Genomic DNA, 23,295 nt, shown 5'->3' with positions numbered 1-23,295 from the left:
GGGCAGGATGTCTCTTCATGCTTGTCCTTTTCAGCCAGCTGTTTTCTCACCCTCTGTTTATCCCTGACCTGGCAGTGCAGAGCCAAGCGTTAAATTCAGACAAACTGTGACAAAGTTGCCTGTGGCACCTGGACAGCTGCACAAACTCCACACCCCTTGTCTTCAGGCTAGAACCACAGTACTGTACAAGAAAGCAAAAGGATTTACCCAGAACTGATAAAACATGTAGTTACATGAAATATGACACTCTGATTGACCTGAGAAATGGAACAAAATAAGAAGTTGGATATACACAAGATGCTCTGCTGGCACTTCACGACAGTTTTTGGATTCTCTTCACACTGGCTAGATCCAAACCAGAGATGCTCCATATGCTGTAAACACCTCTTCAGGAAAGCCCAGAATCAGAGTCTCACTGAGGGCTGCACTTCTGGCTATGACCAGGTATAAATCAGAACAGAATCACAGAATTGTTTAGGTTGAAGACGACCTTCTAAAGATCACCAAGTCCAACCATTAATCCAGCACTTCCCTATCCTTTCTTACTGTGCCCTATAACAGGAGCAAATCCATTTTTAATTCACAGGAATCAGATGATCTTCCTGCAACAGAATCCATAAACATTACAACAAGTCAAACATTCAAGCAGCAACAATAATTTTGCCTCAACTCCAGGGAGACCAGGAATGCAGGTAGGCTTTGCACAAGAATGCAGCTTATTCTGTAAAATTCTGACTGCAGGATCTAAGGATACACTTCCACAGGTAAAAAAAAAATCAGTAAGCTTCCTTCTTACTCTAAAATGCAATCCCACTTCATACTGTGGTTGTAATAGCATGAACAGGGCACTCTACAGGGACTCTGCTCTTACCTGTGGCACCTGCTCAATGTCCCGGAGAAATATTTGCTGGTTCCTTGAGACAGATGTGGATCTGTGATAATCTACCAGCTCGTTCAAAGAATTGAACTTCACCACCCAAAGGAAATACTTGCCAGCCCCATCTCTAAGCACCTTGAAGTGCTGCACATCATTTCCAAACCTGTGTGGAAAGAATGAAGAACATAAACATTATTATCGCATTATTAACCACAGAGAACTCTTTTTGGGATCATCAGCACAAAGATTGGAACAAAAAGGTCTTCAGTGTACAGTGAAAACTGTCAATGACATTGATAACATAGATGCAGTACCACAGCTGGCATCACAAGTAGTTCTTGATATATGCTACATATGCTGTCACCTGTGTTGCTGAAGGTGGTGCAGAATCCCAAGGACAAATTCTGGGGACTTTGCAAGGTCATAGTAAATAGCTGCACCCTGGTGCTTTCCACTTTACATCCCCAAACACAATCAAACTGCCAGTCAAACAGCACAAACACTTTGGTTTAGCTCTTCACACACAGCAGTTTCACAGCTGACTTGAGCCACTCTCAGTCTGTGCTACTCTTGCCATGGTCCTCTGGCTCTCACAGCCCCAGTCCCTCCCTCCCACAGCACCACTGGGTATGTGCAACAATGCAATGCATAAGCATCAGTCCCATTACAGGCAAATTCCTGGGAAAACACTGCCACAGGGAGGGTAGGATTGCCTCTTTTGGCAACCACCATGGACTTGTGCAAAGGACTCTCTTATGAAACAAAGACTTCTCTGGTCTTAAAAAAAAGCCCAAAACAAAATGTAACAGAAAAAAAATCCCCTCAAACCCCAAAATGTTCAATGATGATGCTGCACACATAAAGCAGCCACTTCAATTCCATGTTAACAATTTTTTCAGACAAATGATGGCATTCAATTGAAGCTACATTTGCAATGGTTTTACTCTGCATAAAGAGGAACTCTGGAGAGGTCCACTGGGATTTTCCAGATTAACAGCACATTGCTATTTTTACTTCAGCCTAAAACACTGAGAATGGAAAACAGCTGATCCCCCTTGGCATGCATGGCGCCTATACATCATTGAGGAAAGCAGACACTGCCTTGAAAAAACTCTGGGGTGCTGCCTCTGCTCTGCCTTCCTCAACCTCTGAGCTTCTCACCATTTCAAATCCTACAGATTACTGTTTAGGAAAAGGACTTTCCTAAACTATACACACAGGAAAACCCACCCAAGACATTACCACCAGATGGCAACACCAGGCTGAACAGGCAGGCTCAGCTATGCCATTGTAACTTCCTGTTTCTTAAAGGAATGCACTTTCTGCAATTGAAGCTTCCATTCATATCTAATATTCCAACCCAGATGACTCTATCCAAGACAGAAATATAAACATCTCTAAAATCAGTGGCTTTAATCAGTTTGCTGGCATGACTCAGTGCTGCTGTACAGAAGGACAAAAATTTGGTTACAAACCAAAGATGACCAGAAAAAAAGAAACAAGTCTTGTTGAGACAGATCACTGACAGCCACAGAAAACAGAGCCAGCTGGAAATGTGCATGAATAATAAAAAATGTTGTAAGGATTCTAAAGAAAATCTTGTTTATTTATGGTAGAAAAGGGGAAGATTACAGAAAATAATTAAAAAACAAAAAAGCCAAAATCAACTGAGGACAGATTCATTCCCACCCCCATCCTACATTAAATTACTTCACATACCTTTTCAAGTTTCTAAAACCTGTATTTGAGTGACTTCAGATCAGAGAATCACAGAATTGCTTGTGTTGGGAATCACCTAAGGATCACCTCCTCATTCCAATTCTCTTCCTATGGATAGGGATACCTTCCAATAGACCAGGTTGCTCCAAGCCCTGTCCAATCTGGCATTTAATATTTCCAGGGATAGGGCAGGCACAGCTGCTTTGGGCAACCTGTGCCAGGACCTCCCCACCATCATAGAGAAGAATTTCTTCCTAACCCTTGTGGAATATACTTGTAAGAGTTCAAAAGGACCTCCATGTTTCACAGCATCATGTCCCACTGCTAGTCAGTGGGAATATCACCGAAGCATGTGCTAAGTAGAGAAAAACATACTTGCAAATGTACTGCACAGAAAGACAAAGTAATAACTTGCACTGCAGAGGAGGAATGAAGGAGGATGGGAGGTTGTCCACAATGGGTGCTTTGTGGCTGTAAGATGGAGGAGTGGGATCCACAGAGAAGCCACCAGACAGTGCCTGGGCCTGTGTGAGCCACGTGCCACCAGGTCAGTCCTGTGGGCTCACTGCAAACCAAAGCAAAAATGTTTGCTCTATTAGAGAGGGAAAAAATATCACTAGAAGAACAGGAATGCTATAGGGCATCTGTGAGATTATTCCTGCTCCTCAGCATTGACAAGCACCTGCCCTTGACTCAGCAGTCCAAAGGAGCAGCCGATGGCTGATTAACACACAATTGCTCCTGGGCATGACTTACTTGACTGAGAGGGAGAAGTCCCCGGGAGCACTCTCACTCTCTCTGATGAGGAAGGCACCATCGTGTCTCTGTTTGCCCAACATTTCTTCAGCCTTCGCTCGGGGAATCTTTCCAAAAAACCACCTGTGTGGGGAGGAAAAGAAAACAATAGGAAAAGTTGCAAATTTTAATCCATTCATGGAAGAGCCCGAAACAACACTCTGGAAACAAGATCTCATCTATGCACTGCCCCATCCTGCACTTGTGTAAAGTGCATTTTGTATCTAAATCAATTTCTTGTCTCTTTCAGATCAGGTGGTAAGACACATCTACTTCACTAGAGAGAATCAATATCTTCATCCAGCAGCTGTTTGCTCCTGCAGCCCAGAGTACAGTCTGTGAGCCGTACCTGAGTCCAATGGTCCAAGACAAGTATCATCTGTCAGAAAGACGAGGCAGGTGCCAGGACTGCAGTTACACACAGACCCAGTGAGAAAAGCTCCCTCAAGGTCTCTCTGCTCCACTGCAGAGGAGTGCTGAGCTAGGCATGGACTCCGTTCCAGAAAAGATGCTGATGACACTTGTTTCAGGAGCCTCTTTTCTTGCTCTCTCCCACAGACAGGACAATCCAGCAGCTTTCATAGGAGGAGTCACATGAAGTAGCTGCCTCATGCAAACCACATCCAAAATTCCCACCAGCCACAAGCTGACCAAGATATCAAGGCTGAACCTACCTCAGGCCACTGTATCATCAGCACTGACCAACAGCCTGGTCATGGGACCCTTGCCCCCATTTACATTTGCACTTCCAGACTAATCCAAGATTAAAGGCAAAGAAGGGATGACTGGTAGGTCACATGGCATGAGAAAAGCAGAAGCATCGTCACAACAAAAAAGCAGAGCTTTCAGTTCTGAGGAACAGATCACACTGGACAGCAGCACTTACCACACCCACACCCACAAAGATGACTGACCTTCGAGGAGAGCATTTCATAACAAGAGCTCCACTCACACAGCCCACTGCCTGCAGTGAAGGCTTTGCTGCAGCAACAAGGCAGGAGTTGCAGAATCCTTCCTGAAACAGTCATTCTTAAGAGAAGCTGGAGATCTTGTGACGTCAAAAAGTCACCAGATCTCTCTCTCTAAGAGGACACTACCTCTAGAGCTGAAGGAGGACTGATTACTTGGTTACCAAACACACTTTACTTGGTTGAAACTCTTGTTGTGTACTTTTTATCCCCTGGGATGACAATGAAAAGCTTCCTCCCTCAACCATCCTATTTCCAGTGATCAAAAATTTCATGGCATTTTGTACATTCTGGGTGATTTAGCACCTGTGCTGCTTCTTGGTACCTGAGGTGAGGTGGTGTCAGACTACCTGCCCCTCACTGCACTCTGCTGCCCACAAAAATCAACTAAGAGAAACTATTAAGTGAAACTCCTTCAGAATTCAAAGGTAGTATTTAATTTCCTGGGCTTTTGGCACTACTGTCAGAAAGACAAGGAAGTCTTGAATTTTCTCTCTGCCAAATGCTGCTTAAAGCAAGCTTTATATTATGATTTTAGATATTTCACCATACTTATTGTTTATGAAGTGCCTTAATTCTGTTTAGTTCTCAAATAATTCTCAGTTACTCATGCAACAAAGTCTCATCTTAAATACAAACAAAAAACAACTTTACCTTTCTCTGTAAACTAAGAAGGAAAGCCTGAAAGAGCTTAAAAGAAGCCTTTCCGAAGCCTCAACAGTTTACCTATTTTCCCCCTAAGTTTTACTGAATCACTACAAAGTAGAAATGTACTATTCTTTTAAAAGAAATAACACTTCCAAAGTGACAGTGCCAAACTACTCAAGTTTTCTGTTTTGAGCTTCCTGGCAGTTTTATAGCTTTACTGCCACATTAGCCAGAGTAAAAGAACTTGAATTAAAGGAAAAGAAAACCCCAAAGATGAAACAATGTTACTTTGCAGGACTGCCGTCTCCTTAAGAACACAGGTGAAAAAAGCAGCAGAAGTGGTGTGCACATACATATTTTTGCTACAGAATGTCTGAAAAAATTAACAGACATCGCAGCATGTCAAAAACCACTTATGGAGAATTAGACAAAGTGACAACTACATTCCCTCAAGTTTTCTTCTGAACGGCAAAGCCTGATAAATCTTGACTCCAACGAGCTCTGTAATGCAGGTAAAACTCATCCTGTCAGCAGTGCAGAACCAAATGCAGGCATTCCTGCTGATGCTGCACAGACAGAGTGAGCTGCACTGATTGTACAGCAGAGGTTCTCATCGCTTCCAGCCTCCCCTCAATCGGCACTTTGGCAATTCCTTCGGCTTCACTTCACACAATCATTTCACTTGGCCAAGTTCCTCCACAGAAATTACAATACTGCAAAGTGAGATTTCAGCAATAACCCCAGGAGAAGCTGAGAACAAACACAAAGACCTGAAATACCCTGGATCAGATCCATGGTGTGTTTCATAAACAGCAAAATCTTGTCCTGCCCCCTTCAAGAGCAAGGTGTTGCTGTACCTCCACAGTAACCTCCCTGCCCAGAGCTTCCTGTAGGTCTTCTCTGTCCTGTCTAGTTCTGTCCAGTCTTTGCTCTGTTAATTGGGGTGGCAATTCAGATTAACCCTTCAGGTTAATCCCCAGGTGAGTCTGGTCACTGCGAGGTGCTACATTTTCCTTTCAGCTTCATTTGCTGGTAGTTATAAAGCGATCTATAAGATTTGCAAAATACAAGTAAGGAGAAACACTGCATTTAATACCAGCTGCGCAGTTGGAAGATTTAAGTCTTGGATCCCAGGACAGGATTTAAAGCCATATTCAGCTGCTTTCTTTCCAAAACCTCTTGAAAACAATTTGATGATAGTCTGAGTAAAGGAACACTCTTTTTCTCACTGCTCAGCTGCCTGCAGTTTGCTTTTTGTATGACCTGTATGACTAGAGAGCTCTGCACTACAGCTAAGCCAACATTATGCTATAAAAACTTTTGCATAATTTCCCAGGGTTGTTAAAATGCAGTAGTTAAGACTCCCAGCATTGCTGACACATGGCACTGCCTCCATCCAGATGCCATCAGCGGTTTAAAACATTTTCAGATAAGATCAAATCAACTATACTTAAAAACCAATACCAAATTCACCCACTTGCAGGCTCAAATGTTCTTCATTCCCTTTTGATATAAAATGTGAAAAACTGACAGCTCTGTTCCTCTAAAACAAAATACCATGGAGGATCACAGAATAAACTGATCATCATAGGAGACATCACTGCAGGATAACTCAAATGCCTGGAAAATTGTAATGAGAAAGTACAAGCACCAAATCAATGTGAGAGAAATTGCAATGTGGATTTGTGATCCCCAGTGGACTGGTACAGTCAAGGTAAACCAGGCATGTTACTACAGAAAACAAGGCTTTAAACAATTTCAGAATTTTCTCTGTGTCCTTGCTTCACTTCCCACTTGGCTGCCCTTAAGTATGACACCTCTTCTTCCTTCTTGGGGCCAAGCCCTCAGAAGCTTCCTTCTGCTATTTCAAAAAGGCCCTTAGAAAAATAATTCTTGATTGCATTTAACTGCAATATCTTCATTATATAATGACAGTCACCACTTACATAAATCATCAGTTTTTGTGAGCAAATGAAATGCTACAGCTCCTTGTAAAACCCGTGATTACACGTTTTGCTTCTCCCTCATAAACCTTCCTTTGAATCTGTTACCCAGAGCTTGCTGTTTTTGTTCAGATGTTGCAGGATCTCAAAGGTAGGCAGAACCAAAGTTTAGCAAAAGACAGCAGAAACACATGAACTGACACAAAGAAAATACCCAGTCATGAAATACTACAGTTTTCATATGCTGGGTTCATTACACCTAGTGGGAAAGGTTCAAAGTAGTTACTCAGCTCTCTGGAGCAGCAGTTCAAGCCAACAATGCTTGTGTAACAGCACTTTGAGGTCAGCCTGTTTTGTGAGGAAGGTGTTGAACCAGATGACTATTACAGGTCCTGTCCAACCTTAACAACTATGATTTTATGCTCAGGGTGTGACAGACATACTACAAGTTCAGCTCCAAATACCCTTCATCTTTTGCAGAGCAAAATGCCATGATTTTTACTCTTAGCTGCTCAGTACATAAAATTGAGAATCATCACAAGATCACAGACACTTTTCCTGGGGCAGTGCTAGTGACAACAGTTTACTAAAGGGTTTTCTGCTCTTTTATGGCTGCTAACTCCAAGGTTGCTATGTTTGACCCTAAGAAACACCAGAGTAAGTACCAGAAAGGCCTCCCAAAACACCCTGCTATGCTGCTACTGTGAAAAGAGCTAAAGAAAACACTACAGAGATACACAACTCACAAGCCATCCTTTATCTGTCCACACATTGAGTGGAACTGGTAAACTGGTAAAATTTTAGCAGAAAATCATCCTTCTGTTTGTGAGCATGCCAAGAGTAAGAGCAAGGGAGCCTGTCCCAAAAGCTCTACTTACGGATGGGGTTTCATTTCTATGTAGTTCTTGGGAATGAAGCCATCTTTTCCATTGAGTTCTGCCTTGTACCAATTCTGATCGCATTCTTCATTCAAAACCTGAAGGAAGAAAGCAAATAAAAATTAAGCTTGAGATACATTCAAGATACAAAGAACACTGATGGAGGTACCAGGTTATTCTTCCCATTTGTGTTGAGCAGTTTTTATATTAATAAAGTTAAACACATTCAAACAACAAATGTAGATCAACAAAGTTCCTTATTTTTATTTTTTAAGGGGATACTTTTCTTGCTGTAATTTCAAACATGAATGAAAGATCAGGAGTCACAAGAGAGGAGCCACATGAAAAGGTAGTTTTAAAAAGCACAAATTGATATTTCAAAGCATACTTGCTCTAAAAACTTCAATGCTTTATTTTTCATTGACTTTCTGTCAAATGGTGTGGTGCAATAGGCAAGCCTGGTGCATTGACTGAAAGAGGTCCCTCCAGTATTGTATTATGTTCTGTAAGTAAAGCCATGCTATTGTTTGAAACTACCTATCCTCAAGATGATTTTGTGTTGGTAGTAAACACCTCAGAGAACCTGCCCCCTCCCTTTCCCTTTAAGATTAAACATCACAACACCACTTTTCCTCAAGCACTTTCATTTCTTCTCAGCTTTCTCAGGAGGATCCAACAAAAAGCTAGATCTGAGGTAAAAAAATAAAAAAGCCTCAAGTCACAAAAGTATCATATGATTAGCCTGAACGCAGGAAGATGAGGAAATGCAAAGAAAAGGAACATGAATGCAGATCCAGAGATCACATACTACACACACATAGTTATGGTGAAGATATCCACCAAAGCCCCAAACTAACTCTTTTGCTATATAATTATGTTTCTTTATTTCAAGGGTGGTGAGAGGAAATTAAAGAAAAAAAAGGAAAGAGAAAGTAAAAGCAGACAAGAATTTGCAAGTGCATGTCTTATGCAGAAAATTATACTCTAAAGATCGGTGCTTGCTGCCTTTCAAAAATATGACACACCAACACCCTAAATCTGCCTCACTGCTGACTGCTATGTATGACAGAAAAAACTTCAGAACCTACTGAAATGAAATGTGGCAAAGAAAAGAGAGCAAAATGTGACCCTCCTCAGTGAATTACAGTGAATAATAGTTACCTAGATGTTCCTTAACTCCCAAGGGAAGAGGCTGATGGGGATGTACCTTCCCCAGGTGCCAGCACTTCCACTGGGGAACTAGCACAGCAGCAGGGTGACATCTACAGAACTTAGGTGAGCAAAGATATCCATCCTTAGGCCCATTTCAGGATATTTTCAGCTGAAGAGGCTTTAACACTTAAAAGATCCCAAGTACTAACTTACACATAGATTAAACATTCAAGCTGTCTTTTGTGCAGTTACTACTTTGGGCTTCCATGCATTTATTTACAAGCACTGCTGCAGCATGCACAGCAGAGCTCATTTAGCTGGGGTAATCTGAGCACAGGTCATGAGCAGTTCAAGCGTGGCACTGTTACAGGCTCTGAGGTAAGAGCTCACACGTGGAGAGCTGCCCTGGATCAGCTGATGTCTGCTGGACTGCCTTGGAGCTGTGGGACAGCACCTGGGCAGGGACTGATTCCTCCTCAACACAAAATACAGTGAGAGACACCAGCAGCAGCTCTGGGATATTGAACAGGGATGACAGAGATCAAAAACAGGAGTGTAAAAAAAGTGAATCGTGCAGAGACCAGGGAAGGCATGAAGCCCAGATCTGTAACTCAGTCATGTAAAGATTTCAGCACACAGCTTCCAAGAATCAGTAATTTGGGGCTGTTCTGTAATTTAAGCGGCCCTCACTGGAGTCCTGCACAACAGAACACAACTCAAACATAATATATCTTAATATGATTCCAATCTTGCAGAATGGTGTGCATTCCTTTATCAGAGATATCCCCCAGGAGCTTTGGTAAGCTCATGTGCTAGTGACTTGTTTCATCACCATCAGAGAGCAGTTAAGGGATCTGGCAGTCTGTTCTTTTCCCAAAAAGAATGGGTAAAATTGTAGTTTCACCTGAAAGACACTGCCACAGTTTTGGGGGTTTGGCATTAGGTATTAAAAAATTATAAGAAATTCTAATGTCTAAATGTAAATTATTTTAATGAGTGTTATCTTGCTCTAAAGATATGCTAATAGATTTGGAGAAGCCAAATCACATCGGGCTTTGGGTACTCATTAATGCCTGGCCTGAAGCCAAATGCCAGCAGGGAGCAGTGCTGAAGGATGCATTAAAGCTTTGTGACCAGAGTAAAAAATAGCTGATTAAAGGCAGGGCAACCTAACTGCCTACATATCTGCATGTCCAACATGTTCAGGGGACTTCTGCTGTAGTGATGAGCCCTTCATAGCAACCCCTCAGCGGCTTTGTTCGCTCCCAAGACCTTTTCCTACCTCCCAGCCAGGCTGACGTTATCTTCGCAGCCCGTTGTCCTTTCTAGGATCATTTTAACGAGCTGTCACAGCTCCATTCACACCCTGGCAGGCAGCCAAGGATCCATGCCCTGTGTTATGGATCGGAGAGCTCATACACACACACACTCACCCTGTAAACACCGCTTTCTGGGTTCCCTTTCTGGCTCTTCCAGAGAGAACAGAACACACTGTTTTCTTTCCAAAGCTCCATGTTCCTGTATCATTTCAGCAGGAGTCATCTCCACAACACAGATCTACAAAACCATTTCTTCTGACAGTGTCAGACACCCCTGGAGCTGCTCCCAATGCTTAGCCAAGCAAAACTGACTTGTAGTGAAGTACATTAAACTTTGCAGTCACAACCACAAGGCTGGAATTCTGGTAGTTCCTATGAAGTTATGGAACTATTATTATAAAAACTGCAGAATAGTCCTGTAAAATTTCAGCTTTCAAAAAAAGAAAATTATGCCACTAACATCCATTAGTGAAATGTAACTAAAGTAAGTCAGGAACACACGTAGGAATCTTGTGCATTGATGCATCTGCCTTTGATGTTTACATCTGACACTGCTTTCTTATTTTAAATCATAAATCCATTGAAATGAAAGAACTGACTTTAAGCAATTAAACCATTTTACTGCAAAATGTTTCAGGAAAAGAACTCTGTAAATCTACCTATTCTATACCTCCAAGCGACTTCCAGATAACAAATCATATTAAAATTTATCATCTGGATATTAAAACACAGTGCTATGTCTCTAAGAAAAATATTAATTCTTAACTGAACTACAGTAAAATTTCCCTGAACTTACCAAAGCTACAAAATTTAATCTAAGTACCACATGCGTAATTGGATTTTGCTTTGAATAATTCGCCAAGTACAAAATGAAAACACAGATAAATTAATAACAAAATGAAACTTTAAAGATTCACTGCTCCAAACTGGACATCCTTCAAGGTCTGCAAAAAATCTGAAACACTTTTTTTATCTCAATTGTTTAAAACTGCTGCTCTCTGTGTAGGTCAAAACCTAAAGAGTTCCTCTGCTTCCAATCCCATGGCTGCTATACATTCAGTCAGGTTTATGACAGAGTTTCACACTGGGGCATCTGTGCCTGTAAGGAGGAAGGATATTTTTATCCCCTCCATTTGAAGCCATGCTGTCATGTGATGTCCTCAGCCCGCAGTCAGCCCTGTTTTACAGTAACAGTGGCTCAACTGCGCCCAGCAGTTTCCCAGTTTGATAACAGCTCTTATCAACAAAAGCCCATCTGTTCCCATGGAAATGGAGAAGAGGCACCGCAGAACTTGTGTGGTGAGACAGTTCCCAAGTTTCAGCTAGAACAGTTCACACACAGCAACCATCCCCAGCCATGTTCAATTCCATACCTAATGAGTATTTCCAAGCACACCCTTGGGAACTGTACACCAGTCTCAACCCTCTCAAAACCAAACTGCTTTCAGGAACACACAGGCACTAAACTGGAAGATAAGCAGATCTGGCTCAGCTCTCAAGCTGACACCCATATGCAAACATGAAACTAAACATAATGCCTCAAATGTTATGTGGTGTGAATTTAGCTAAATTAATCAGCATGTTTCCGTTTTGGAGAGACAAACCCCAAAAAATGTATTCAGAGAGGCCTCTGAGTTTTGGCTGAAGCTCCTCTTTCCCCTGAACTCCAAGGTTTTGGGACTCCTGCTGCAATAAATAAAAAGGAAAACGTAACACAACTGCTGCAGTAGAGCTATTGCCAATGTAGTTTTTATCCTCCACAAAGTCACAATGACAATGCCACAAAGAAAACAATGCAGTATATTAAAAATATTCCCAAAGTGTGAAGAATCCAAGGAAAGCACTCATGACACTCAAACTAGGGCAGGAATTAAAATTTATTAAGTGAACAAATGTTTCAAATGGAGCAACTCTGCAACTGAATTTCTAAGCCTGGAAATTACTTGTCCCAGGATGGACAAGGCCCTTGGGCGCAGAGTTCTCACCCTCAGAGAGGGTATTAAAGAAGAGGTGCTTTAACACTGCTTTTTATTTCAGGGAAAAATAGCTCCTTTTCTGCTCTGATAGTTACAAACTAGATATAAACCAGCAAGTAAAAACTGCTTCAAGGAAAACTGTCTGGATTCAACAAAACAAGTTCACTACAGCTGAATGTAAAACATTTTTGTTCTCTGCAAATTTACTGCAAACGGCACCACAGGATATTCAAATTCATCTCTTCAAGGTTTTGCAAAGACAACCCAATACATGGCCTGGTCACCTGCAGCTCCTGTTTCATCTTTGTGTTGAGCAAATGAATGCTCCTGCCTCTGGCTGTGTGTCACCAAGGTGGCAGTGAGGCAGGAATGGTGTATTAAGGAAACCTGGGGAAATGCACCCATCAAAATGACACTGTGACTCAGACCAGGCCAAATTAAGTTTTTGTTTTCTTGATTTACTCATCACACACTCTACAGTTAATTTTAACCAAAAACTTCCAATACAAAAGGATACACTGGACAATTAGGGCAACTCAAGAACACTGCTGAAATATTTTAGGCTTTTTCTTAAATACAATTTATCATGATAACACATAGGAAATGCAAAATATCCACATTTTTCAGAACAAAGCCTACAGTACCACGTTTGGACATCCTTCAAGACTGTGCATACTTGTTCTCTAGGTAGATATAAAAAGCTGTGGAAATGCTTAACAACCACTGAGCAAAAAAATTACCAAAAACAGCCTGAGAAAGATTATTCCTTAAACTGCACTCAACTATTTAGGTATTATAATATAATACTTAGTAATGGATGTAGATTGCACTATAATGCAGTAATGTGTTATAGATACAGGTTTTCATTCTCACTCTCCCCAATTCACATTATCACTACAGAAACATTTCTTCCCACAGCTTTTTAAAGGCACAAGAAGAGCACAAAACACAAACTCAACAGAAAGTAATTCAGAAAGTCTCCCCACCACAATGAAGTCCGGGGGTCTTTCTTCCCCACACCTCAGTGGTGCTTTTGTCAGAAGCCTTATCTTAAGTGACGCTGCTGCTTCAACACACACAGACTTTGCACATGGACACCACCCATGGCCTTTTACCACAACAGCCAAGCAGCTGGAAGCAGGAGTCCAGAAGAGGAAATTTTGAGGCTTTTCAAAGCAGAAGGCTTTGAAAGGTGTCTGGGTTACCAACTGCTGTCTTTAGTTTCTTTGCGAAGAAATTATGTCTGAGTTACCATTCATCTTGAAGGAACCTGGAAACTCCCCCAAAGTAAAACACATGATAAAGTTGAGACAACAAACCAACAATAAAGTCACAGGACAAGGCCACTCTAGGGTCTAAGCTTCTCTTTCCAAACCCTAAATAATATTGCCCTCCATATCTACTGCACAAAACTACTCACCACTGGAGGTTTGTGCAATATAAACATTTACACATATATTCAGAATTACCCAAAACTTCTGAAAGGGTTGATGGGGAGAAGTAGTTGGGTAAGATTACAGGAAATTATGTTATTTTTGACTGCATGAGATAAAGACAAGTTGTCACTACAATTCCATGTAATATTTCACCATGCAAAACCCAAATCCATAGGAAAACTGACTAAAGTCATCAAGAAATCCACAGTGGCACTGGCTGGCAAGCGCAGTAAAATCTGTTTTAAAAAAAAACTCCAAAGAGAGGGCTGGAGCAAAGAATTAACATTCAACCTTTTACAAAACCTCCTTTTATATCTTTTTGTAGGTAACACAAGAATACCTGAGTCCACTTTATGTTAGCTGAGGCACAGTCTAGTCTAGCCACAAGGACAGAACTCAGCACAAACTAACTCACCCTGCCTCCCAGGCCTTGCCAATCTGGTACTACCATGTCCCCTCTGGCAAAAGTCTTCAATTGTGAAGAGTTATTTATTAAGGATAATAGGAAAAAATGAAGTAAAAAACCCAATCTAGACAACAATTCTCTTTCCCTATGGCTCACCTTTTTTGGTTCATGTGACACAAAGATGGGAGGGAAAACCCCAGTATTTTAAAGTATACTGAAGGGAGTTCCAAAATGGAGATTCTGGAAGGAACCAATGAAGTTCAAGAAACTTTTCCACAGGTCTTGCATTCCTCCTGTGTAGGAAGCTTCCACTAGCACATACACATGGAGGTAAAATGATAACAAATGTGCCAGTTCTGCCTCTGCTGTTGTGGATAGAGAGATTTCAGCCCCAGTGACTACAGAATTCCTTTCAAATTAGTCCTCCCACTACTACCACCTGTATAATAAAGGTTAAGCTGTAGATACCACAAATAGTCTATTTTCAAAAAGGTTGATGGAAAATCTCCCTAACAGAAAGCATGGCAACATGAAGCAAAAAATCAGTATTAGTGATTTTAGAGCTCAAACAAAAATAGCTTTACAGAGCTTGAAGTAGCTACAGCTCACATTCTAATTAGGCTTTCCAAATCTCAAAGGCCCCCAAGTGTTTCCGAAACAGCAGGGACTCTCAGAAGTGAGATTCATTTTATGTTCAGCAACTTTATGGTACTTAAGTGAACACTAATTCTGACAAACTTCATAATGTGAGGACTACTTCAACATTTGATGTTGCAAGGAATGCACGGTCTCATTCCAGTGCCTGATCAAAATGGAGTGCAAAGCAGTAAAAAGCCTGTTAGCACAGCCTAAACTCCACAGTTTGGCCCAAATAATGGAGAGCAGAATGCTTAGGGATTCACAAGAGCAGTTTCTTAAAAAGAGGAAGGGGAGTGTTGTTTTTCCCCAACAGACCAAGGGTTAGTTTACAGTGACTAAAGACCAGGACCAGCCACCTTTTGTAACGAGCTGTAGTGCTCAGGATGTTATCACGGAAACAGAAGACAAAACATCCTTCCTTAATCTCAAACCCCATCCAGACCAAATTTGGAAGCCCTGAAGAGCACAGCATTTGGCTGGTTTTCTGTTGTGCAGTGTGGATTAATTCACTCAGGTACTACTAGGGATGGGCATTTGCTTGTGAATGAGTTATTCACTGAGGTTTTATTTAGCATTGCTTAATTTAGGATTAAATAGGGTCCCAGCAAAACCACCATTGGTGAAGCACAAACTGAAGAACAGGTCATGTGCTGAAGCCTAGAGAACTCTATGCCATCCTCCCTCTTTTTTCCTGAGGAAAGAAAACAGCCTTGAATTCCGAGTACAAACCTGCTTTATCTGGGAAAGGTTCAAAATCCAAAACCAGACCCCAAAACAACTCAAGTGCATATATGCACACGTCTACATAAAGAACAGAGCACACATTGCATCAAGCACTAAAGAAATCCTCAATTTTCATATTGAAAAATTTTGAAAGAGGTCTTTTTACCTACTGGTCAGGGTAAGGTCTACTGGTTTCTATTCCTATATCTGCTGCTATAAATTCCAGGCCATCTTACAAAGGCTGTTTCAAGCTGCAACTTCAAGTTTAGCAACATGGACACCAAGCATAAAACACGTCTGTTTTCATGTGCTCTAGACTATTTATCCAAGTACAACCAACTACAACCTTTCAGTCCTTTAATGAAATTATGAGATTTTTGTAAAAGCTCTTGGCATAAGCTCTGAGGCATGAAGGTTGAAAGTCACTAGCAAAAAATAATAAAAAATAGCTATTATACATTCTAATGAGAGTGTTTCAGAATTGTTTTTGAGCTTAACAGAGAAACAGCAGAAATAACAGCAGTGGGTTTGTGGCAGTTTGCAAAGCATATAAAAATTATACATTTCTCACTTTCTGCACTTCTCTCTTTGTGCTGCCTCTCTTGTAAGCCAGGACTCAATAGTGTGTCTCAAACTAAAACTGAAAAAGGTAACGAAGAAAAAGCAATCATAGCATGTGCTTGTTCTTTTAGAGCTTTACAACACAAATGAAGCTGGTCACTACAGTAAAACTGAAAACACCCCGAGGAAATACACATGCCTGGCAGCCCAAAAATCAGACATTCACAGCTTGCAAAATCCATTCCTAAACTGCTTTGGTGTAACAATTTTACTTGTATACCAAGCAGTTCCTACTTCTATTTGCATGTGTCCTACTTGTCCTGCTATCTCCCACTAAAATGCACTGCTGGAGAATGTATTTCTCACCATCTCAGGAGAAAGCAGATACACCTGTCACAGAGACAGGGACAATGCCTGTGATTATACAGCAGAAGGCAGAGCTGCTGGCTGGCTGTTCAACATGTTGCCTTTGAACACACCACAGTCAAGGACCAAAACATTCACTAGAGGACAAGAGAAGGTTTGCATGAAGCACGGGATAGAGCACCACTAACAACCAGCCCCTGATCACCTCATGCCTGGTACCCCAAATCTCTACAGATAAAAAATTCTCACAATTTCTCTGTCAAGAATGACAGAGGAAAAAATGCTGAAATTAGAACAATTGTCCTTTCTGTTCTAAATGGACATCACACTACAGCGCTCCCCAGCTACAGCCTTACATGCACTGAGTGGAAGAACTGTTTTGCATGGTGGGCAGGTATTACAGCCCTGTCTGTACAACTAAGTATGAAGTGACATCACTTCAATTTCAACCAATTTTCCACTGTAATGTTTGGGGTATTTTCAGAGGTACTGACAAGTGAGTTACTCCCTGTCCTGAACTGGTGCAGTGATTATTTCTGCCTACAACTCTGACAGTTTATTGATCCTTGTTGAACATCTTCCCCTTTTTCACACTTCTTCAAACCATCATCACAGAAGGTGTCACCTAAATGAGATCACTCTGCTTGTAAAAACAGATTGACAATGACAGTGGACACAGGCACCTGCTGTGACTCTTGGGAGTTGCACTGTGCAGGATCAGGAGCTGGACTCCATGATCCTTGTGGGTCCCTCCCAACTCAGGATATTCTGTGATTCTATGACAACCAGGACTGATAACACAGAATGCACTGGTAAGTCTGAGTGACTAACAACATTATGTACTTAGAAAACTTGAAAAAAGTTAAAAGAAAAAACATGTATGTCTTGCACTGATCATCAGACAATCTGGTGAGGAGCAAGTCACATACCAATGCTTCCTGCTACAAGGCAAAAACGAAGGAGAAAAATGTAAAGGTGTCCAAAACCCAAGTATGTTTATGTGGGAATTACAATTACAAACATTATCTGCTGCATTTTAAAAGACAGCAAGGAAAGGTACAACTCCATAAAGGCCTTGAAAAAAGCAACTTATGTGAGTTCAAAGTACCAACTTTCAGTTTTTGTGTCTAAAGGAAGCAAATTAACTTGAGCTGCAGATGCTGTTTTTTCCAGTGAAAAGGCTATTGCAAACACACAAGCAAATGGTCCAACATGTTTCCAAAGGTCAAACCAGGCAGATTTCTGCTATTAAAGACAGTAATATAAATAAGAGAGGGGAGGTCAAAAAGGCTTTCAGCACAACTGGCATACAAGACAAATAACCTTTAAATTTTTTTTCCTCTATATGCATGGTTTTGTTTAAACTGTTTTATTACAGTACTCAATACACATTCATTTTACACTGCAGATATATTAACAGAGCAATAAAAACAACTTTGCTTCATCTGGTTTTAATATTTAAAAGCTTTAGGATTCTACTAGCTATATTCTTACTCAATATTGATTACTTAATATATTATAGTATTGTAAATTTTACAGAATGTTAAACAGTCTTACTCAGCTCTTTGTCAGAAAAATACCAGGAATTATATCAGACAATTAATTATCTACAGGACAAAGTTTCCTAAGTTAATTACACCCAACAGGACATATTGAAAAATGTATTTGAAAAAACTGTGCAACACTGTAGTTACTCTGACAGTACTGAACTTTCGTGCATCTCTTATTGATGTGTGTTACAACTCTTAACATCTGTGTGTTACTTTTGAACTTTTGTGCATCTCTTATTGAAGGTCCTCAAAATCCACAGTTAAGTCATGCCTTGAAAGGCACAAAAACTTATTCTACTAAACACAGAGCTATAAGCTGGGATCTAGCTGATTTAAGCCTTTATTCAGGAATAAGGATAACAGCAGGCATCTCTCAATGCAGTCAGCAATCAAACTGTTAACACTGATACTGCACACATCTTGACCTTGGAATTAACAAGCTATACTTGGGAATTCCTACTTCTGGAGCAGGAATAACCTCTCTGTAGCAACTGAACAATCAGAACTTGACAATCAGTATTTACTAATTTCTTTCCCACCTAAAACCCACATGTACTTTTCTGCCTGTCCCCAGGGCATACTCTGCAATTTGCATTTGAAAGTAGAGAAGAAGGGAAAGCCCATGTTCCACTACCCTGAGACAGCTGCCCCAAACATCACCATCACTCAGGTCAGGCCCCAGCTGCAAAGGCCCATCACTGGCCAATGAAGTTCAAGTTGCCATTTCCTCTTAGCACCAAAAAGGTTTTACAGCCTCACTGATCTAAAAATAGTATTATCACCATCTATTTGAACTGCATTTTCCCCAATTTCAAAATACATCCTGCATTTCAAACCCCCATCCTACTGAGAACAGTGAAATAGAGGGTGTTGAAATCTCATTTTGAGATGAAAAATGAAAATTACTTTTATAAGGAGCACACACGATTTTCTGAGCAATTGCTGCAAAGCAACAGTGCCAAGAGATCCCAGGCAGGGTCTGAAAACTCCTCCACAAACTACTGTCAGTCTGTGCAAAGAAGTCTCTTGAAATACATACCTACAAAATACGTATGTTTCAATATATTTCAAGACAATAAATATAGAATTAAACTCATAAAAATACTCTTACCTATTGCTGTTGGGATGGGCAACAGCAGTTGCACCTGCATAATTTAGCTGTGGTCATAAAATTTCCCATGCTTATTGATGGAGAACAAAATTACATGAATGCTTCTGGGATGGAAGGACAAAGATTTTTATTAAGCAGACTTCACACACAAAATGGAAAGAGTAACTAGAGATAGTTAGACTAGAAAATAGTATTTAAAGTAATCTAGAAAGCCTCATTACTTTTCTACTGTGTTATGAAAAATCATCACCCAATCTCCAGGCTATATGAGGCGTTTAGATGCAAGGCTTACTGCAGCTGCCTTACACCAACAGACACCACAAATTAAAGACTTGCCTCATCAATCCAGGGCTTCAACAACTCTGTTTGCAAGAATTTTGTACAGGAGTCTTATGAATCTTGTTTACAGAGCCAACTCCTGCCTCAAAGGGACTGCAATCCTGCCAAGAGCCAAGTTCAGGGGAGAAAAGAAGAAAAGCTTTGTGTTTGCCACAGGAAGGGTTCACTGTGCTCATCTGAATTATCCTCTTCTTACAACAGAGGTGATATGATTCCCATCAAGTGTCAAAGTCAACGAATTCTCAACATCTTTATTTTTCCTTCCACCCTTGACAGCTCCTCACTGAAGTTATTACAGGGGGGAGTGTCACAGCAACAGCTCTTACCTCACCATCTATTCCCCCTTCCTCCTCCACTATCCCAAATGGAACAAGCTTGCTATCACTGAGCCAGCTCATGCAATTCTTTATTCTTTGCAATTTCCTACCTCTCATTTGAACAAACAAATACTTCACTGTTATCTAAAAATATATTAAAACATTGCCAACAACTCAGCACTTAAAGCAAAACAACCATCACCACCCAGTGTGAATGCACAATAGAAATAGCATTTTTCGTAAGGCAAATTTTTAGTGTTCTTGAGAACTGCAAGAAAAATAACTCAAGTTACAAAAAGAAAAGGCTGCTCTGCCATCATGACACCTGGCCAAATGCACAGCCCCAGGGCAGGAATGGAGACTGCCATCCATGTCAGCTTGGGGTGGCTGATCCAACTCGCATGGCAGTGGACCCAGCATAACTACCTTGAATCAAATACAATCTTACCTTAAAAAAAAGAAAAAAATTTAAAAAAGGAAACTCCCACCCAAGTCCAGAAAACCAAGCCAAAACAAAAAAAGCCACTGAATACAAAAAACCCCAAAACACAAAACCAAACCCAAACTCCACCAAACCCTTGTCCAGCCCACAGTGCAACTCTACAGATGTCTGCACTACCACAATACCAGTGACACTCAACACAGGGTGTTCTGTCTCTAAAGCTCAGACATGCCCTCAAGACACAACTCCACAAATGGAGTTTGTCACAGCGCTAAATTCAGCTTCTCCCTGTATTTTCTTCCCTCCAGCCATTCGTTCTCACCTCTTAATCTCCATCCCCATGCTGTGCTGGCCCAAGTGTTTGAGGAGTTAGTAAGACAGGAAGGAGTGAAAGAGAAAACAAACAAACATCATTTTCAAGGGCTGATTTTTTTCCAACTTGCTCAGTCCCAGTGAAGCTCGGTTACTTGGGTGAATTGTGTTTCCACAGAGCACAGGAATTACAACTAGAGGAGAAACTCAAGTGGTCCCTGTACTGCACAAAACAATAATGCCTTGATTAGTCAGACACTGCAAGCAGTTGGAGTTGCAGGCAGCAACTTCAGTGATGTTCCAGCATTGCAGCTTCTCTCAAAACCAGGTGTAACAATAAACACGACTGAACAGAAAGGCACCATTTAGATGATCTATAAAAATGACAGACCAAACACAGGAGAAGGAACTTGCTTCTTCCTATCCCAGCTTCAAAGCACTATCACATCTCTTCCCCTTTGTCCAAATGCAGTTTCAGAATGGGAACTGGCAAATACGCTCCATGTTCAAAAGTGACCAGTAGAATACTCAGGGCAATATCCAAATGCTTTTAAAAATTCCCTACACTATCTAATCTAGAACTCCATCAGTGTAGTACAATACAATCTCAATTATCCTGTGAATCTATTCAAACAGGAGTTACAATGAAATACCAATTGCTTAAAGCCAGAGAATCACATTTGCTTTTTAACTTCCACCACCAGCAGCTGTCCTTTAGCTTTTTTTTTCATTTCCAGGCCTGAAGAAGCAATATCAGTTGCTTTATAATTGATGCCCAAATCTGTGTAGAGGACAGAGCTTCCTCACTAGGCTTCAGACAAAGAGCTCTTGTAGTCTTCAAAGTCCACCTGACAATGTTCAGTAAAACATCTTAGCCCAGTGCAGAAGTCTTCTCTGTCAAACTATAGGGTTAACCCTTTACAGTCAGTTAAAACTGAAATGACTTGCCAGTAACCAGAGTGAAGCTGTAGATAAGGAAAAACAGGGAATTTTGTGTTACATTTGAGTTGTCCCTGGGTATTTTCCAGCATTTTGCATTAAATTCTATGTTCTTGTAAGAAGATGAGGAGACAGTCCATGAAGTTTTATATTTTTGTCAAACACTGAGACAAAGCTCTGGAAAATCCCATTTCATTTCATAAAAGCTAGTAAATGAAGTAATTCTGACCTATTGGGAACTAAGAATTTCCCAATCTTCTGAACTGTAATATCCACTACTAATTTGTTGTCATATGTGAATGCCATCCTTTGTAACTCAAGAGAGTTGATTTAGAATCATTTTAGACTGTTAAGACAAAAAACCCCAAACAAAAAAACCCAACAAACCCAACAAAAAAATCTCCCAAACAACAAACCACTACCACCAAAGTGTATGACTCCAAGTAGCAAAGTCTTTGAGTGCTTTACTGTTTTAGGATAAAATAAACATTTAATCTCAACTTTGTAGAACACACCTCAACCACCTTTTTTCACTACATTTTTTGTAGCTGTTGAAGAAAGGGTTAAAGCCAGGACATTTTCAAATCTAGAGATTAAGAGTAATAAGATCAGAATAATAAGATTACGATAATCTGCCTCACACACATAGCTAGGATCAGACCTAATCTCTTCATTTTGAGACAGATGGAAAAAGCATGAAATCAGAGATAACAGGAGGCAAATTTCCTAGAATCTGCAGCTTTGCAAGGTCTACCATATCTGTAAGTCAATATTTTGCTAGATTTGTACCTATTTAACCAATTTAATATAACATACTGGAAGGGAAAATCAGGCATCTCTAAATCCATACTACATAAACAGCAAGTAATACCTCAGTGTAATTTTAATTTCCTGCAGACTATTAAAGACTAATTTACTGAGACTGCAGCAGTACCATTCCCAGATGCTTTAACTGGGAATGCAGTGAGTAAAGAGCAAACCATTTGAAAAACAAAGATCTTAAAACTGCGCATGACCAGAGGCTGTTCAATGATTTTTCCTATGGGGTGGATAAACACCAAGTAGCAATTTTTATCTGTGACCAGTCTGATAGAAAGCATTCACAGGAAGAGACAGTTTTAACCTTGCTTTAAGACAGGGTATTAAAGAAATGCAGCATGGAACCATCCCTTCACTCTTCTTTCTGCAGAATATGAATACTGGCAGAGGGGAGGGGACATATGAAATAGTCTCAAATATACAAGAGAGTGGTTATGGGTGCTACTGTTCTCCTACCTCAGTGGAAGCTGGCCAAGAACAGGGAAAATTAAGAAAAAAAAAATTAGAAAGAAAACAAAAGAAGAAAAAAAAAAAAGCATGCTGGATTTTAGCACTAAATAGGCTCAGGATGATGCCCTAGGACTAAGTAACACTGTTAAGGGAAACAGAGGTAAGCAAGAAACCATGCAAGGAATTAGAAACATACCGGTGGCTGTAAGATAAATGGAAAATTGTTTTTCAAACAGGTAACAGCTCCTAACTTTTTCCCTGAAAAAAACAGCCTTATGCTGCAGGACAGTAAAAGCCTCAGTCTCTCTAAATCAGATCCTGCAACATGACACCTTAGAGGTTCAATGTGACAATTTAGCAGCACTTTAAGACAGATATGCAAAGACCCAAAGGGAAAAGAAGAAGTGCCACAAGACCCAATCTCTTACTGAGCATGTTCACCTGTTTGTTCAGACTAATCGCTCTCTAAGTTTAAGAGCACAGTTCCCATGCATCTGCTCTTGGCCAGTGATTTTACACGTCTTAATTCAGCCCACAAAAAGCCTGTTCACACTCTCACAGCCCTCGTGATTTTGTATTGTATTATATAGACACAGCCACAATTTGACTG

The 23,295-nt window shown here is 40.6% G+C and overlaps 1 protein-coding gene across 2 annotated transcripts in view; it reads right to left on the bottom strand.

Annotated features, from left to right (window-relative positions):
- The window catches only part of GRB2 (growth factor receptor bound protein 2), a 56,530-nt gene that overhangs the window by 2,856 nt on the left and 30,379 nt on the right, over window positions 1–23,295 (bottom strand). For both annotated transcript variants that reach the window (XM_086856823.1, XM_086856821.1), the window contains exons 3-5: window positions 7,829–7,926; window positions 3,353–3,475; window positions 872–1,040 (exon numbers count right to left, since the gene is read on the bottom strand). In XM_086856823.1, the coding sequence (XP_086712949.1) occupies window positions 872–1,040; window positions 3,353–3,475; window positions 7,829–7,926 (390 nt within the window). The remainder of the gene's footprint in view (window positions 1–871; window positions 1,041–3,352; window positions 3,476–7,828; window positions 7,927–23,295) is intronic.

Source organism: Cyanistes caeruleus, chromosome 19 (assembly GCF_971803275.1).
Source record: "Cyanistes caeruleus chromosome 19, bCyaCae1.hap1.1, whole genome shotgun sequence".
Classification (NCBI taxonomy): domain Eukaryota; kingdom Metazoa; phylum Chordata; class Aves; order Passeriformes; family Paridae; genus Cyanistes; species Cyanistes caeruleus.
The sequence above is the reverse complement of the archived record's forward strand: the minus strand, read 5'-3'. Positions and strand labels throughout refer to the sequence as shown.